Raw genomic sequence first — 18,006 nt, forward strand, 5'->3', positions numbered from 1 at the left:
CTCTTGACAGTTGCATATTATTCCTTTTATTACAAACATTAAGAACCGATTTCATTTATTCCCAATTATATACAATTTGAATTTTGTGTTACGGAATTTGTACCTAAAGAGTTATCAGAAACAACTTATGGAAGAAAGGTACTACAAACAGATATTTGAGGAAGTTCATAATTACTTTTTTTTAATACAATACAGGCAGCAGAGGTAACAGAAAGCTTTCAAGAGGATCTTGAACACACCATCACAGATTCGACGTGTCAAAGCCACATAATAGGTAAAAGAAGCATTAAACTAGGCATTAATGTGCAAGTCCTTTTCATTCTTTACAATGCAGAGACAACAATTCAGCATAAAAGTAAGTGTACTTAAACCCAATGGACAAAGGGTATTTAATTATTTGTAGTATTATGGTGTAGGTATAGGCTTTTATTTTTCATTTGTAGATTTTTTAAAAATCCTCTGCAAAAATATGTATAATGTCATTTATTCCTAAAGCTGGTGGGAGATTCTGATTCCTTTCTGTATGCTTGATAAAGGTGTCATCCCCTGGCCCCAGTTCTCCATTTCTGCTGATGCTTGGAGTGGTGGTAGCAGAATTATTATTTCTTAATTGCCATCAGACCAATGTCAGGGAATCTGAAAATGTTGTCAATCCTCTCAAGGAATTTCAACAAACTCTACAGTTTTATCATACAGTTTCTGGAAAACTCTAGAGAGGCATGATGTCACTTTTGAGATTTCCCCAGAAGTAACATGTCATCACTGATGGGCGTTCTCCCATTCTCTCTGCTGGTCTCCCACCTGGCCAAGCCAGGTGACACGTGACAGTCCTACCAGTTGATGAAGCTGTATTCCTGCTATTCGCTAGAAACACAAGTAGTCACATTAATCTTGAATTTGCTAAAGCACATATCCACTTCTGCAAATAAAAATTTGAGATCTGCAATGTTTTTCATAATAATGTATATATTTGTTGTTCTCAGGCAGAACCATAATCAGTGTCTTTTGAGGTTTATTAAATAAGTAGCGTCCAAAAAGATAGTGATCTGAATTACAGAATATTGTACACAGCTATGCAGATAGGACAGCTTGCTTCAGGATGCACATTTCCTTTGATATTTCTTCCTTAGTCTATGAGTAAGGAAAGCAAGCCGAGACAATAACAGGGAAAGTACACCTCTTTGTGAAAAGCCTATTCTTCAATGACTTAACTTGGCCCAAATATATGTTATGTTTTTGGTTGGAGAGGTATGTTCTGAAGTTCTACACTTAACAGGCATGCAGACCAAATTATAATATGGACTGTTTCATGCAGAGTGAAGGGACATAGATCAATCTCCTATACTGCCTTCCTGATTTAAGATGATTCTTGTGGGATGCTATTTGCCGTCTTTTGGGACTGAGCTACAAGTTATGTGTCCTGCCACTCAGGGACTTCAATTAAACTGATGGGTAGTACAATCAAGACATACAATTAATGTCTGGAATTCACAACCCTAAAGTGTAGAGATTGGCCATTGTCATAGATTTGAAAGGGGATTCTTCAGCGTAATGGAAGATGGGAACAGTTATGCAGCACCTGCAAGATGGAGCTCTTCCATCAAACCTTTGGTTGGGGCCAATGACATATAATGTCTATTCTTATGTCCCCCCTGCCAAAACACCCCCATAGATACACCCAGCCTGGAAAAGACTTACCAGTAGTGATCACCTTCTGTATGGTAAGACAACTCAGTGTTGCTATTGTTCTAGATGCTGCTAATTTGTTAATAGATTTTAAATTGTTGTTAATCTTATTGTCTAATGTTTTATTTCTTGTTGTTTTAATTGCCCGTTATCTGATAAACTGTGTATGTACACTGCCCTGAGCTGGTCTCGGGAGGGTGTTTTAGAAATTTAATAATAATAATAATTAGCCATGATGGCTAAATTATACTGTCATGTCTAAATGAAGCATTCCTCTTAATTTCTGTGGCAGTGATAATAGAGGGAAGCACTTTCTAGGGCCATCTGTGTAACCACTGCAGAAAACAGTGCTGAACTAGATTCAGCAGGACTGTTTTTATGGTCTGTGAATGAAGCCTGGACATATAAATATAACTGGATCTTATGATATGATTTAGTTCTGGGGGATAGCTTCTTAGATAACTGTATAGCATTACATAGTATATTATTCTTCCTGTAGTGTGAATCTAGCAGATTCTGAAAAGAAGTCCTGTACTTACCAGTTACCAGTTCAAATATATGAATGCCTACAGTTATGCCATCTGGGGCATAGTTTCCTAATTTAAATGAAGCTGTAATATTCAGGGATGGGCTTCTTGGCTATTATTCATATCTATCCTCCTTCTATCCTACTTACAGTGTCTTTGCTGCCAGCTCACAGCATTCTGCTCCCCGGGTGCCATGCTCTAGACAATCCGCTCTTTATGTGCTTTTGTTTCCAGCTTCTTCCTGATTACAGCCAGTGCTTCAAAACTGTAATTTAAAGACTATGATGATGAATTCTTGCGTGGCCACATTTTAATGAAACATTGTCTCCCTTTAAAACATTTTTTATCAAGAAAAATGAAAGATTCAATAGAGGAAAGAGGAGGATCTGTGTTTAGCGATAGGACAGGAAAACACAGTTATTTGATAGAGCAGTGGTCCCCCACCCCCGGACCGGGACCGCTCCGCAGATCAGTCGGTACCAAGCTGCAGCTCCTCCTCGTCCTCCTCCCCGGATGCTGCCTTGGGGGCTGCCCTGCCACTCTGCCACCGGCTCACCTTTGGTGCTCTTCAGCAGCCACCATGACTGGGGCTCCCCCTCAGCATGGCATTGCGCAGCTGCTGTTGGCAGCACCCCCCAGCAGGTGGCGGGAAGTCAGGAGCGCCAGCAGGAAAGAAGTGGAGCAGGGGCTCAGGTGGCGGCGACGTCCCTTGGCAAAAGACTTCCCCCTCCCCCGGGCCTCAGTAAAATGGTCAACCGTTGACCGGTCCCCAGTGATATAAAGGTTGGGGACCACTGTGATAGAGCATAAGACTCTCCTTGTTACCACTATCAGTTTAAACTGTATATATGGATAATTCCTACTAAACAGCTAACTAGAAAATTAAAGCAATGCTAAAAGTGCCATAAATATGGAACAAATTTGTAAGACAATGGAAGTTTGTCAAAGATGAGTTAGACACTCAAAGTTATCTTAAATATAATGTACAGTTTTTCTACACTTTTTAAATTGAAGAGTTAGGTTAGCCAATATAATAATATATTTAAAAATCTTTTTTGCATTGGCCTCCCTTTAAAAATCTCTGAAAAAAACAGCAAAGTACATCCCAGTAAGGATCTCCCATACATTGTACTTTCACAGGACGTTTTTACATCAAGGGGGTCCTTGAGTCATAGAACATTCATCATGAAACACATCCAAAGTTGTACGTCTAAAAATTGAATGAACCTAGAACTAGTTAACTCATAAGCTTCCTGCCCACATGGTCTCTCTTTCTTTTTGTCTCAAAATGCATATTGGCAACATGAAAACATCTGTGCAAACATGTATGTTTCCTCACAGTACTGCAAACTTGCGTTGCTATGATTTTTTCCTGTAAGGTGGTTCCAGGGATGCTTTTTATGGCATGCATACATTTTGCTGTGTTTTATGTCTCCTCCCCTGAGCTGTCTTACACCAATGGCTGAACGGAAAGCCCATGAACTATGATTCCCATGAGGCTCTGCCAGCAGCATATGTTAGTCATGTGACATTGCTGCTGACCACAGCCTACCAATGAGCTCCTAGTACAATGGACCAAGTACCCTCCCATTTGAGGGAGGCTCTCTCAAATGCATAATCATTTGCTTCACTCTATTATGGTATGCAAAAACAACAACATACATTTTAAAAGGGGGTTATTTAAAAGGCAGCGATTTAACAGCATCACTAATCTGACTTTGATGAAAACTATGAATGTATAACCCCCCCCCCCCAAGAGAACTTGGACTAGACATACCTTCCACTCAATCATCCTGACAGGATTGCTGTGAGGACAGATGGAGGAAAGGAGAAGCATGTATGCTGCCATGTGGCCATTGGAGATGGCATGGGATTTTTTAAAAAATTATTTGTACACTTTGTACAGTGCCCTAAGCCAGTGGTCCCCAACCTTTTTCAGGCTGGGGACCAGCGGCAGCAGGGAGGGTGATTGCCTGGCCGTGCATGCCGCGCATGCACGGCACTTTTCACGCGTGCCCTGCTTCCCTCTCCCCCCCTCCCACAGTAAGAAGCTTGCTGAGCCGCAAGCTTGCGACCTGGGAAGTTTTTTACTGCGGGGGGGAGGGGAGAGGGAGCCGCAGCCCGGTGTCAGGGCCTTCACAGCCCAGCACTGGGCCGCAGCCCGGTGGTTGGGGACCACTACCCTAAGCCATATTGGGAGGGTATAGATAAATTATCATCATCATCATCATCATCCACCCTTCTCCAGAGGCTCAGGGCAGATTACAGCATTTAAAAATATACAACTTAAAAATTATCAAATTTAGAAATTTAAAATTAAATTTCATTTTTAAAAATAATTCAGCAAGCTAATTTGCCTGACACCTCATCCTATCAAGAAAAGGAAAAGGAGGAGGGGACAATATAAAGAATATAATTCGTTGGATGGAAGTTAGTTAGGTAGATTTAGACAGGAATACCAGCAGATATCTGATGTTGCTTCAGGGCATCCATACGCTCTGCAGGACACCTCTGATTTACATATCCCACAGGATCCTCATCTCATTGGGCAGAGTGTTCTACCAGGCTGGTGCTATGGTTGGAAAAACCCTGGTCCTGGGATACGGCTAATTTAATTGGGGGGGGGGCAGGGATCCTGAGGACATTTCGCTCACTCAATCTCAGTGTTATTTTGGGACCTTAAGAGGAAAGGCAGTCCCATAATGACACCTGAGCATACTAGCAGTATCAGGACATAGTGGTGTGATTCTATGGTTTATAGAATGATTCCACTTTATATAACTGGATGTATGAGCCATCTTTAGTGTGCTTCGAAATATCAGAACAATGAAGCAACCTTAAACTGAATTGTTTGCAATATACTATAGGGAAGGTTGGATTCAGTTCTCTGTTTAGTACTATGTATGATTATATCCCTTTAGGAGAGCTAGCCATTTGGAACCTTTTATAAGATTATGGGAAGATTTTCCAGCACTGATTATGTGGTGCTAATTGACTATGGGAACTTTTACATTTCTCTAATTATAAAAGGAAAATAAACTGAATCAGGAGAGGCTTCAAACGAGCCAAATCAACATCCAAAATATAATCAGAGACATATTTGTTTATGCAATAATAAAAAGTATAGACTCAGATGTAGTGTTTTCTTTTTCATAGCCTTTATGTCTCTGGCCACCTCTGTCCATTAAAGTTCTTGATAATTATCTACCTTATAGCAACCACTTTCTTATAACATCATTTTTCATTCTCCAAGAACAACTCTGCAAAAGGTTTTGCAGTTTAATTTAAAAGCAATCTGATCAAAAAAGAAAGGTCTGTTTTTCAGGTGCCCTTTTATTGCAGGTATCCTTATTTAGTAAAAATGTTGAGCTGAATATCATGGATCCTCAAATGTTCCTGAAATTGAAGGTTGTTGGTCTTGTGTACTTGTGGTGGTATTTTGCAGACCACACATTTCAGTTCTCGCAAAGAAAGCAAGACAAGGTGATAGAAAAATATATTTCAAGAAGAAACTGAAATTTTCTCTGTAAGAGCATTTCAGATATAGCTTGATGTAATGTGTAGTTGAGAAAAATTGTTGTTAGCTGCAAACAGTAAGCTTAGAAGGAAGTTCCACTGTTTCAAGTACTTTGATTACAGCATCAAAATCTTGTTTAAGGAGTTTTCACTCAGGACTGCTGATTAATTCAGCATTACTCTGATTCTGTCCTCCATAGCTTTCTCATTTAAACAGCAACATTAAAGGTGAGAATGTAGTATTGTAAATTAATGTAGCAGCCTTTTTCAGCCCTTATCTGCCCACCCAGGTGTTTATTAAGTAATAAAGGCCTCAGTATGTTTAAATGTTTTATGATATAACCCTACTCTAAATGTATATGAGAGGATGCTTATTCCTGATGAGACCGTGCTCCTGATGGGGTCCATATTTTTCTGGAAGGTAGCTGTTTAACCAGTTGTCCTTTTCACATGTTACAAATTCTGTTTAATGTTGAAATTTTGAACTGTTTGTTGCTATCCTTGGGGCACTATTTGAGTGGAAAGGCAGCACATAAATGTTTTAAATTAAATAAATAATAATTGTCCATTTCATACACTTGCAAAATCACATCTATCGGGAATGTGTGAGATCTGCAGCTCTCCTGATACTTGCAGTTGCCATTTTGTCTGAAAGAGGGACACATGGATTTTGCATGCATTTGTAGGGTTTCACTTCTCATGTACTGAAGCTGAAAATCCACCTGTTGCTTCTTTCAGACAACAGGGCATCTTTGCAGACAGAAAGATTTAGGTGCACCTACTGGCCTGGTGTGTGTGTAGAGCAGCCAAGAGTGAGAGTGAGAAGACATGACATGAGGTGGTGCAGGTCACCTGGAGGGCCTCTGAAGCCAGCATCATGATGGATCCATAAATACATTTAAAATAAGGGTTTTTTCTAATGGAGTTTTGAGTGCAGCTGCTAGAGATTCAGGGAAGACAGAGTACAGTAAAGAGCTCAGCCTTCCTGCAAAGTTTACTAGCAGGCTGTGGGGTAACCCTGGCTAGCAGGGTGTTCTACACTTTACCCATTACATGCATGATAATAGAACATTAATCTGCTTTAGAAATGAGGAACAAAAGTTAGACTTTAGCTTTGCTTTCATTGTAAAAAACAGGGGCCACAATATTCCGATCCCTTTCAATGTTAGCCCTGGAACTATCACAATCAGTTCATTTTGAGATTCCTAGTCTCATTCTTAGACAGATTGACATGAGGATTCTTTTATCTGGTCCAGATAATATATTTCTGGTAAGGGCGTGGAGGAGAAGCATGTCTCATGGCTTAAGTGCCATTCAGTGCTTAACACCCACTCAGGGCAGCTGTCCCACCCCTGAATGCCTCCTCCTCCAACCAGCTTGCCTGTCTGTCCAGCGGCCAGCCAATTTCCAGACTAAAATCTGAGACTATAATTTCTGCCTCAAACATGAGGTGTCTTTAAATCAGTGTTTTGGAGTCAGGAAAATAATTCACAAAAGGCATTAATGAACCTGCTTTCCTCAGTTTCCCCTTCCCAAGCAGTCTGACATTTTAATTATATGATTTATTTGTTCTTTTTAAGGTTCTAAGTATCTATGTTCTATTGATGTAAAAGTATGTTGTACACTGAGCCACATGGGAAGGTAATATATAAATTTGATAATAATATCCTAGAAATCCTCTCTGGGAGTTGCTAGAACCTCACATATGCCATAGTTCTAGATCAGTGGTTCTCAGTCTAGGGTCATGACCACATTTGAGGTTGCCTGACCCCTTCCCAGAGGTTGCCAGGTTGCTGGCCATGCTGGCGGTGGGTGGAGGCAGGTGGTGGTGGCGGCAGGCAGAGGCGTCGGATCCATGGTACTGGCCACCTCCACAGCGCCTTGACTTTTGTGCACCTGCGTGCACACGCATGCTGTTGCTGCCGAATTTGGGGTTGCAAAGGAAATAACTTTGAGAACCGCTGTGCTAGATAGAGCAGTAGTAAGAGTGAATCAGGTAAGATTTCCTCCCTCTCCCTTTTCTGCTGGTGGCATCTGTTAACATAGAGAAGGAAAAGTGATTTGACCCAACTCCCCCTCACCGCACTGACTTTAATACTGTCACATAATTGTGAGGCTCTCCCAGACTTCAGAGAAGGTTTTTGAGCCAAAGAGCAAGCTGCTAGGAGAAGGCTGTGGAAGGTCTACTCCCCCAATATCTTCCACAAGCCTTTTCACTGGATCCAACTGATTTGGACAAGTCATTTGCAATAAATGTTGGTTCTGCCGATTGCAGTACAATTTAGAGCAATCATCTTTCCTTTGACCATCAGAATAGTGAGCATTTATAATCCCTTTTAGAATGTTCAGGCCTCTTAAACCTAACAAGAATATTGTGAAGTTGATTAGTTCCACATAACTTTGAGAGAGAGAGAGCTGATTGATAGTTGTTCTCGAGTTCATGTGGGCAGGGTAAGATTTGAACTGGGGCCTTCACAGCTCACATTCCTGTTTACTGTTCTACACCACGTCTCTCCTAACATGGAAACCATAGGACCTAATATATATAGTTGGAGATTTTCCCCCTTTTGCCTAAAAATGGTACCCATTTTCCATGGTACTAAAGGTGTGTCAATGTGCTACCTCTGTGTATTTAATAATATTAATTTACTTCAGTATAATATTTAATATTTGTTTGTTGCTTTCCAATTTGCTTTGGTCTTAATCATATTGTAGCTTTTTAAGGACCAAAATAACCTTCAGAGTATCTTCTTTAAAAACTTAGTCAGATGACTTGCATGGAATGAATGGAGAGAGTTGATTAATGAGGTCTGTGCATTAAATCTGCCATGTGTCACACTGTAATGTCTCTATTAAGCCCTGACATATTTGAGTAAATATATTTACATTAGAAAGCTGCAAAACTGTAGTCAGACTAGGTGAATGCTGTAATGAATTATTGAGATAGAGCAACAAAATAAATGATAAATTGAATGATGAAGTGCAAATGGATCACACTTACCAGCTTTGCTTTTAGAGTACCAAGGTGTCAGTATGACAAAGAAGAGGAAGAAGGGAATAATCCCCAAATTTATTCTTCTTTGGGGATGAGTTTTGACTACAATGAACAGATGTGTTTGTTTATTTATTTTTAAGCCCTTTTTTCATTTTGCAGCCTTGCAGGTCTTGGAATGCAGCTTGTCAATGTCAGTCTTAATTTCTTCCATCAGCCCTTTGATAGAAATTAAGCAGAATCATTTACCAATCGTCTTACCACCAGCTGTAGTGTTTTGAGCCATTCATTTTACACGTGATCAGATAAAGGAATTATATATTCTTTATCTCCTCACTCGCCCAATCAAGGAAATCTATAGAATTCTTAAATGCCTTTGGAGGCAAACACTATACATTGCCAGCTGTGAAAACACTGTCAGACAAAACCAGTAGCATTGAATCAATTTCCACTTCTTTCTGGTGTTTTTTTTTTAATCTGTACTCTGAGGTGTTGCAGTTTGATAAGAAGAATGACATTGGATCAAGATTTCCAGCTATCGTTTATGTGTGCACAATTCCACCTGTATAATAACATAGTTTCTGGCACTTCCAGAAGGTGGTTTGTTTTCTAAGACACCCCAGAGACAAGCAGGTAAGGGGAAAATGTGTTAGACCTGGAAGAGAAGTGTATATGCAGACATTCTTCTTTGTAGTTGCAAAATAGTTACGATTCTTGAAGAGAGGGCTGGCAAACTGAAATATAGCAGGCACCTTGACATAAGGGGTGGGGTGGGGGGGAAGCTGCTGAGCAAATGTTACTGCATGTCAGTACATTGAAGGAATCAGCTCTCTTGGTGGTCCTTTTTGTTGGCAGAGTTCAGTATGCAAAGAGAAGTGGGGCGCCAGGATGCTTAAAAGAATAAAATTGCTTTATTATGAAGAGAAACAACTTTGTATCGAAAGAGAGATGAGAAAGTCCTATAGTCTGTCTGTTGTGGCGTTCCAGGGGCAAGCAGGGAGGAAGTGTGATCAAAGGAAGAGGAAGTCTCCAACTGAGCCAATTAGGATGCTGGAGGAGATTATTTGAAAAGTATCAGCTCCTCTTCTGACTAGGCGAAACACACATCTCTTCCAACATGACCTGTAGGACCCTTTTCATATTCTGTTCAATTGTGTGCATGGTAGGTCTTCCATATTTCAACACTTTTATGGGCAATGAAAGAATAGTTCATAATTACATAGAGCATTAAGGAATGCCAAATAGTGATGTCCCCCTTCAAGGATCGCTGCCTTGTTGTGGCAAGGGGGCTTGCATAGCTCAGTAGCTATAGCTCAGTAGCTAAGCTATGAGCTATAGTAGCTATAGCTCAGTAGCTAAGCTATGAGCTATAGTAGCTATAGCTCAGTAGCTAAGCTATGAGCTATACCGTGCAGGGCCACCCAAGACGGACAGGTCATAGCTGAGAGCTCTGACAAAAGGTGATCCACTGGAGAAGGAATCGGCAAACCACTCCAGTATCTTTGCCATGAAAACTCTATGGACAGTTCCAAAAGGCAAAGCGATATGACACCGGAAGATGAGCCCCTCAGGTCGGAAGGTGTCCAATATGCTACTGGAGATGAGCAGACGGCTAGTACGAGTAGCGCCAGAATGAATGAAGCGACTGGGCCAAAGCCGAAAGGACGCTCAGTTGTGGAAGTAACTGGTGGCAAAAAGATAGTCTGATGCTGTAAAGATTTTTATTCCATACGAACCTGGAACGTCAGATCCATGAATCAAGGCAAGCTGGACGTGGTTAAACAAGAAATGAGAAGACTGAACATCGACATTTTAGGAATCAGTGAACTAAAATGGACAGGAATGGGTGAATTTAATTCAGATGACCATCAGGTATACTACTGTGGACAAGAATCTCGCAGAAGAAATGGAGTAGCCTTTATAATCAATAAGAGAGTAGGAAAAGCAGTCTTGGGATACAATCCCCAAAATGACAGAATGATCTTAGTTCGAATCCAAGGCAAACCATTCAACATCACAGTGATCCAGGTCTATGCCCCAACCACTGCTGCTGAAGAGGATGAAGTTGATCAGTTCTATGAAGCCCTACAACACCTTATAGAAGCAACGCCAAAAAATGATGTGCTTATCATCATGGGGGATTGGAATGCTAAAGTAGGAGGCCAAAAGATAACCGGGATAACAGGCAAGTTTGGCCTTGGAGTACAAAATGAAGCAGGGCACAGGCTGGTAGAATTTTGTCAAGAGAATACAATGGTCATAGCAAACACTCTTTTCCAACAACCCAAGAGATGACTCTACACATGGACATCACCAGACGGTCAACACAGAAATCAGATTGACTATGTGCTCTGCAGCCAAAGATGGAAAAGTTCTATACAGGCAATAAAAACAAGACCAGGAGCTGATTGTGGTTCAGATCATGAGCTTCTTGTTGCAAAATTTAGGCTTAAATTGAAGAAAGTAGGGAAAAGCACTAGGCCACTCAGGTACGAACTAAATCATATCCCCAACGAATATACAGTAGAGGTGACAAATAGATTTAAGGAATTAGATCTGATAGACCGAGTGCCTGAAGAACTAAGGACGGAGGTTCGCAACATTGTACAAGAGGTAGCAACTAAAACCATCCCAAAGAAAAAGAAATGCAAGAAATCAAAATGGCTGTCTGAGGAAGCTTTACAAATAGCTAAGGAGAGAAGGGAAGTGAAAGGCAAGGGAGAAAGAGAAAGATACACCCAATTGAATGCAGAATTCCAGAGAAAAGCTAGAAGAGATAAGAATGCCTTCTTAAATGAACAGTGCAAACAAATAGAAGAAAACAATAGAATGGGGAAGACCAGAGATCTTTTCAAGAAAATTGGAGATATGAAGAGAACGTTTCATGCAAAGATGGGTATGATAAGGAACCAAAATGGCAGGGACCTCACAGAAGCAGAAGAGATTAAGCAAAGGTGGCAAAATTATACAGAAGAACTATACAAGAGCGAGCTTAACATCCCTGATGACCACAATGGGGTAGTTACTGACCTGGAGCCAAACATCCTGGAATGTGAAGTCAAATGGGCCTTAGGAAGTCTGAGCAACAATAAAGCTAGTGGTGGTGACAGCATTCCAGTTGAACTATTCAAAATCTTAAAGGACGATGCAGTAAAAGTGCTACACTCAATATGCCAGCAAATTTGGAAAACTCAGCAATGGCCACAGGATTGGAAAAGGTCAGTTTACATTCTAATCCCAAAGAAGGGCAATGCCAAAGAATGTTCAAACTATCGCACATTGCACTCATTTCTCATGCTAGCAAAGTTATGCTCAAAATCCTACAAGCTAGGCTCCAGCAATATGTGGACCGAGAACTTCCAGAAGTACAGGCAGGATTTCGAAGAGGCAGAGGAACTAGAGATCAAATTGCCAACATACGCTGGATCATGGAAAAAGCTAGGGAGTTCCAGAAGAACATCTACTTCTGCTTCATTGACTATGCTAAAGCCTTTGATTGTGTGGAGCACAACAAATTGTGGCAAGTTCTTAAAGAGATGGGAATACCAGAGCATCTTATTTGTCTCTTGAGAAATTTATATGCAGGTCAAGAAGCAACAGTGAGAACTGAACATGGAATCACGGATTGGTTCAAAATTGAGAAAGGAGTTCGGCAAGGCTGTATACTGTCGCCTTGCCTATTTAACTTGTATGTGGAGCACATCATGAGAAAGGCGGGATTAGAGGAGTCACAAATTGGGATCAAGATTGCAGGGAGAAATATCAACAACCTCAGATATGCAGATGATACCACTCTAATGGCAGAAAGTGAAGAGGAACTAAAGAGCCTGTTGATGCGGGTGAAGCAAAAGTTGGCTTGAAACTCAACATCAAGAAAACAAAGATCATGGCAGCCGGCCCTCTCAATTCCTGGCAAATAGATGGAGAAGAAATTGAGATAGTGACAGATTTTATTTTCCTCGGCTCAAAGATCACTGCAGATGGGGACTGCAGCAAAGAAATTAAAAGACGCTTGCTCCTAGGGAGGAAAGCTATGGCAAATCTAGACAGCATCCTAAAAAGCAGAGACATCACCCTGCCAACAAAAGTGCGTTTAGTCAAGGCTATGGTATTCCCAGTTGCAATGTATGGCTGCGAAAGTTGGACCATAAGGAAGGCCGAGCGTCAAAGAATTGAGGCTTTTGAACTCTGGTGCTGGAGAAGACTCTTGTGAGTCCCTTGGACTGCAAGGCGAACAAACCGGTCAGTCCTAGAGGAGATCAGCCCTGACTGCTCCTTAGAAGGCCAGATCCTGAAAATGAAACTCAAATACTTTGGCCACCTCATGAGAAGGAAGGACTCCCTGGATAAGAGCCTAATGCTGGAAGTGATCGAGGGCAAAAGAAGAAGGGGACGACAGAGAATGAGGTGGATGGATGGAGTCACTGAAGTAGTAGGTGCAAACTTAAAAGTACTCCAGGGAATGGTAGAGGACAGGAAGGCCTGGAGGATCATTGTCCATGGGGTCGCGATGGGTCGGACACGACTTCGCACATAACAACAACAAAATAGTGATGACAAATGGGAGAGAAACCATAGTATTCACTAGTATTGCAATTCAGTCATATTTGGTAATAATCATTGAAAAAAGGTATGTTTAAGAAAGAACATGTTAATGGATCCAGGATAAGTGCGGTAGATTACTTTGTCCTTTGTCACTTTCGATGTCGTGGATTTCAGTAAAGCTTTTGATAAGGTTCCACATTATATTCTTGTTCACAAGTTGGTAAAATGTGGTATGGATCCTAATTCTGTCAGGTGGATCAATAACTGGTTAACAATTCATACCCAGAGGGTACTTGTTACTGGTTCAGCATCTTCTTGGAAAAGAGTGACAAGGATCTGTCCTGGGGCCTGTGTTGTTCAACTTATTCATAAATGATTTGGATGAGGGAATAGAGGGGATACTTATTAAATTTGCAGATGATACCAAACTGGGAGGGGTAGCAAACACAACTGAAGACAGCAACAGAATACAGTATGATCTTGATAGGCTCAAGAGGTGGGCTAAACTGAATAAAATGAAGTTCAATATGGACAAATGTAAAGTTCTGCATTTAGGTAGGAAAAACCAAGGTATCCCCTGTGCAAGCACCGAATCATGTCTGACCCTTGGGGTGACACCCTCTAGCGTTTTCATGGCAGACTCAATACGGGGTGGTTTGCCAGTGCCTTCCCCAGTCATTACCGTTTACCCCCCAGCAAGCTGGGTACTCATTTTACCGACCTCGGAAGGATGGAAGGCTGAGTCAACCTTGAGCCGGCTGCTGGGATTGAACTCCCAGCCTCATGGGCATAGCTTTCAGATGGCTGCCTTACCACTTTGCGCCACAAGAGGCTCTTACAGGAAAAACCAAATACACCAATATACTTGTCTTGGCAGTAGCATGTGCAAAAAGGATCTAGGAGTCTTAGTTGACCATACATTGAACATGAGTCAGCAGTGTGACTCAGTTGCTAAGAAGGCAAATGGGATTATGGGCTGTATCAAACCGAGTATCGTGTCCAGATCACGGGAGGTGATGCTACCACTGTACTCTGCCTCACTTGGAGTACTGTGTTCAGTTTGAACTGTGTCCAGTTGAAGAGGGATGCTGACAAACTGGAACATGTCCTGAGGAGGGCAACAAAGATGGTGAGGGGTTTGGAGACCAACACGTATGAAGAAAGGTTGAGCTTGGTCTGTTTAGCCTAGAGAGGAGATGACTGAGAGGGGATCTGATAACCATCTTCAAATATTTAAAAGGGTGCCATATGGAGGCTGGAGCAGAATTGTTCTCTCTTGCCCCAGAGGGACAGACCAGAACGAATGGGATGAAATTAATTTTAAAAAAATTACATCTAAACATCTGGAAGAAGTTCCTGACAGAGTGGTCTCTCAGTGGAACAGGCTTCCTTGGGAGGTGGTGGGTTCTCTGTCTTGGGAAATTTTTAAACAGAGGCTAGATAGCCATCTGATGGAGAGGCTGATTCTGTGAAGGCAAAGGGGTGGCAGGTTACAGTAGATGAGCAATTGGGATGTGAGTGTCTTGCATAGTGCAGGGGGTTGGACTAGATGACCCATGAGGTCCCTTCCAACTCTATTATTCTATGATGTGTTTTTTTTAACGTTGATTTAATATGATGGTCCACAATTAGTTATTTCACGAGTCTGTACATTTTTGCTCTCTGAGCTTTAGTCTTCAGCCAATGTCAGGCTGTTTTTTGACCTGCATGCAAGCATGCATGGCTGAAGTTGCAAGAAGTTGTATGTGTGTGTGGAGTCCTGTAGTAATTACAGATTAATAAATATATTGGCTTCATTTCTCTGCGTAGTTAGAAAGTCCCTGTTTTTTGGAGCTTGAGGTTGACAGTCTTAAAACTGATGATGAGTGCAGTGGATGGTTCACTTTGAAACCTTTTTGATAAATTCCAGAAGAATATCCAAGTTAGGCTGCTGCAACCAGAATGATGAATGCAAAAGCAAGTGAGCAAGCTTCCAAGTTCACCCAACCTGTGAATGGAATGTGAAGCAGAAAATGGAAGAGGTGCTCCTGGGCACGATGCCCTGACCTGGCTCATTGGGAGGATGGTATAAAAATCAAATAAATAATCCAGTTTTCATTAAACTTAAATATGGAGCGGGGTAGATGTGATGCAAACAGAAGTATATTAGGTGGAGTTAGGTTTTAAAAAGATCTCGGCAAATCGCTTCCAAAACAGAGAAATTGTATTTCCCTTTGAAAATTTAAAATCCAGCAGTAATTCAGATCTGTCTCCAGCACTGATTGGGATACAGAGATCTAATTTTGTTTTCATCTTTTTTATGAAGCTACTTCTTGTTTTAGACATTTCACAACTACAACCAGATCATTAGTTGCTCACCACCAAATACCATACTGCTACAATTTGCCTTGTTTTTACCCTCTGCTGAGAGTTAATCATTTGTACAGGGACCGGTTCTGCCACTGATATTAGAACACAGCTTCAGTGCTGTTAATTGGAAGGCCAGATTAACTTTAACTTGGTAATGGCAAATTGCTGTCCAGTGTGGTCATTATCTTGGTTGGGGGGTGATTAGGTATTCTCTAATATGCTTTGTGTATACAGTTAAGAGTAACTTGTAAAAATGGTGGCCTGCACTGGTGGTGGTGGGGGGGGGGGAGTCTATACTCAGTCTGTGTAACCTGCGGATTAAAGAACATTTTATCTTCCTTCAATAGTAAGCAACAGACATGAATTAGTATCTTGTAAATAATGTCATTTTATACATTCTCACAGTTTGGCAAAGACAAATAATTACTTTTTGTTTCTAGAGAATAGTGCATACAGCACTTGTCTAATTGCCAGTTCTCCTGCAGCATTAGTAAGGCAAAAGAGGTAACAACCCTTCCTCTTTGTAGAACATCGTAGCTCAGAGGTCCATATCCAAGTTAGACAAAATATTTTATTTATTACTTTTAACCATTATATTTGTGTACCATTAATACAGTGAATTATAATAATTATAATCCTAGAAAACCTAGTCTCCTCCTGCAGTTGTGATGTGTGCATAAGTATATAACATTCTGTATGTTCCTGGTGGTTTGCATCCTTACTATTAGAAATAGACCAAGTGGACAAAAATAATCTTTGTCACATTCTCCTTCTTGCTGCTACTTCTGGGACCTAGAGGACCATTAGGGTCACAGGTGTCCATGGGGTACTTGCTTCCCCTCCCAGAATCCTAAATGTTCTGATTAGCATCAGATGTTCTACAATAAAGAAGAAGAGCTGTTCTTAAAATATCCTGTTTTTTACTAGAGAAGTCTCAGAGCAGTTTACAATCACCTTCCCATCCTCTCCCCACATCAGTCATCCAGTAAGGTAGGTTGGGCTGAGAGAGCTCTGAGAGAACTGTTACTGGCCCAGGGTCAGACAGCTGGCTGCATGTGGAGAAGTGGGGAATCAAACCTGTTCTCCATCTTAGAGGCCATTGTTCTTAACCACTACACCAAGCTCTCAGAAAACAGAATTAATAGACCTTGTGTCCCCTTTCCTGAATGATTTCTGTGCATGACCTTACATGGGAAATTGGCAGGAATTTTTCCTCCCCTCTTGTGCAAGTTCATCCTTAAACAGAATGAGCTCATGCAAGGTGGGAAGGTTTCTGTGAAATATCCCCATCTGGCAGCAACTTCCATACATACAGTGCCTCCCACAGTATTCTCACGGATCCTACAGAAGCTGCTTTGTTGGTGCACTGTGATGACATGGAAGTAAGTCCAGTTTAAATGCAGTATAATTTGCATTTAAAGTGAGATATAAAAACTAACTCTTCTTCATCAGTTTTTCAGTCTGGGGAATGGGGAGCGGGGAGAGGGAGGCCTGGGGACTGGCAAGGGAGAGGGAGGTGCGGGCACCGGCATACGAGCACCCACAAACCAACAGGCACGCCTCCCCTCCTGCAGCATGGCACTCACTGCTCCAGGAGCACACTGAGGGGGGGGGGAGTCATGGGTGCCGGTGCCCACAAATGCCTCCTGGCCCGCCAGGACCCACACCTCCCCCCACACACACAGTGCGGCACTCCCTGTGCCGGGAGTTGGCCGATCACTCCCGGCACAGCGAGCGCGTGCTGTGGGCGGGGGGGTAGGGAGGCGCACCTGTTTGTGCGTCAGCGCTCACACCTCCCTCCCCCCCTGCTGCGGACTGGTAACGAGGCCTCCATGGCCCGGTAGTTCAGGAGCACCATTCTTCATGATTTCTGGATGTAATCCTCCATCTACTAATATTGTATTAATTGTTTATGAAGCAAGTTTAAATTATGTTCATAAAATATCTCCTTAAAACAGTGAGCTTGGCATACAGAAGATCCCAGGTTCAATCCCTGGCATCTCCAGTTAAGGGACCTGGCAGTAGGTGATGTCACTCTGGAAAGTCAATGCCAGTCTGACTACACAATAATGACTCTAATGGACCAAGGGGCTAATTCAGCGTAAAGCTGCTTCATGGGTTCACATGTTCAAGAGAGTATGGTGACATTTGAAAGTACACACAACCTAAAATGAAGGTGAGAGTCAGTCAATGAAAAGTGCCAAGGATTAATATTATTTGAACAGTAGGCAGAAAATAGCAAGTAAGTGGCACATTTAAGATGCTGAGTTTAAGATGCTGAGCCCAAAGCCCACAAGAAAAATATTGCAAAGAGTTGCTCTTGACACAACAGTTGCTCTTGACACTGAGGACTTTGTTATCGCCAGACGAATTTCCAAGAGGGATTTTCAA

At 41.7% G+C, this 18,006-nt stretch overlaps 1 protein-coding gene across 15 annotated transcripts in view; it reads left to right on the plus strand.

Moving 5' to 3' along the window:
• NCKAP5 (NCK associated protein 5) overlaps window positions 1-18,006 on the plus strand; it is a 768,088-nt gene that overhangs the window by 644,654 nt on the left and 105,428 nt on the right. For all 15 annotated transcript variants that reach the window (XM_077320242.1, XM_077320245.1, XM_077320241.1 and 12 more), the window contains one exon: window positions 196-274. In XM_077320242.1, coding sequence (XP_077176357.1) covers window positions 196-274 — 79 coding nt within the window. The remainder of the gene's footprint in view (window positions 1-195; window positions 275-18,006) is intronic.

Source organism: Paroedura picta, chromosome 2 (genome assembly GCF_049243985.1).
Source record: "Paroedura picta isolate Pp20150507F chromosome 2, Ppicta_v3.0, whole genome shotgun sequence".
NCBI classification, from domain to species: domain Eukaryota; kingdom Metazoa; phylum Chordata; class Lepidosauria; order Squamata; family Gekkonidae; genus Paroedura; species Paroedura picta.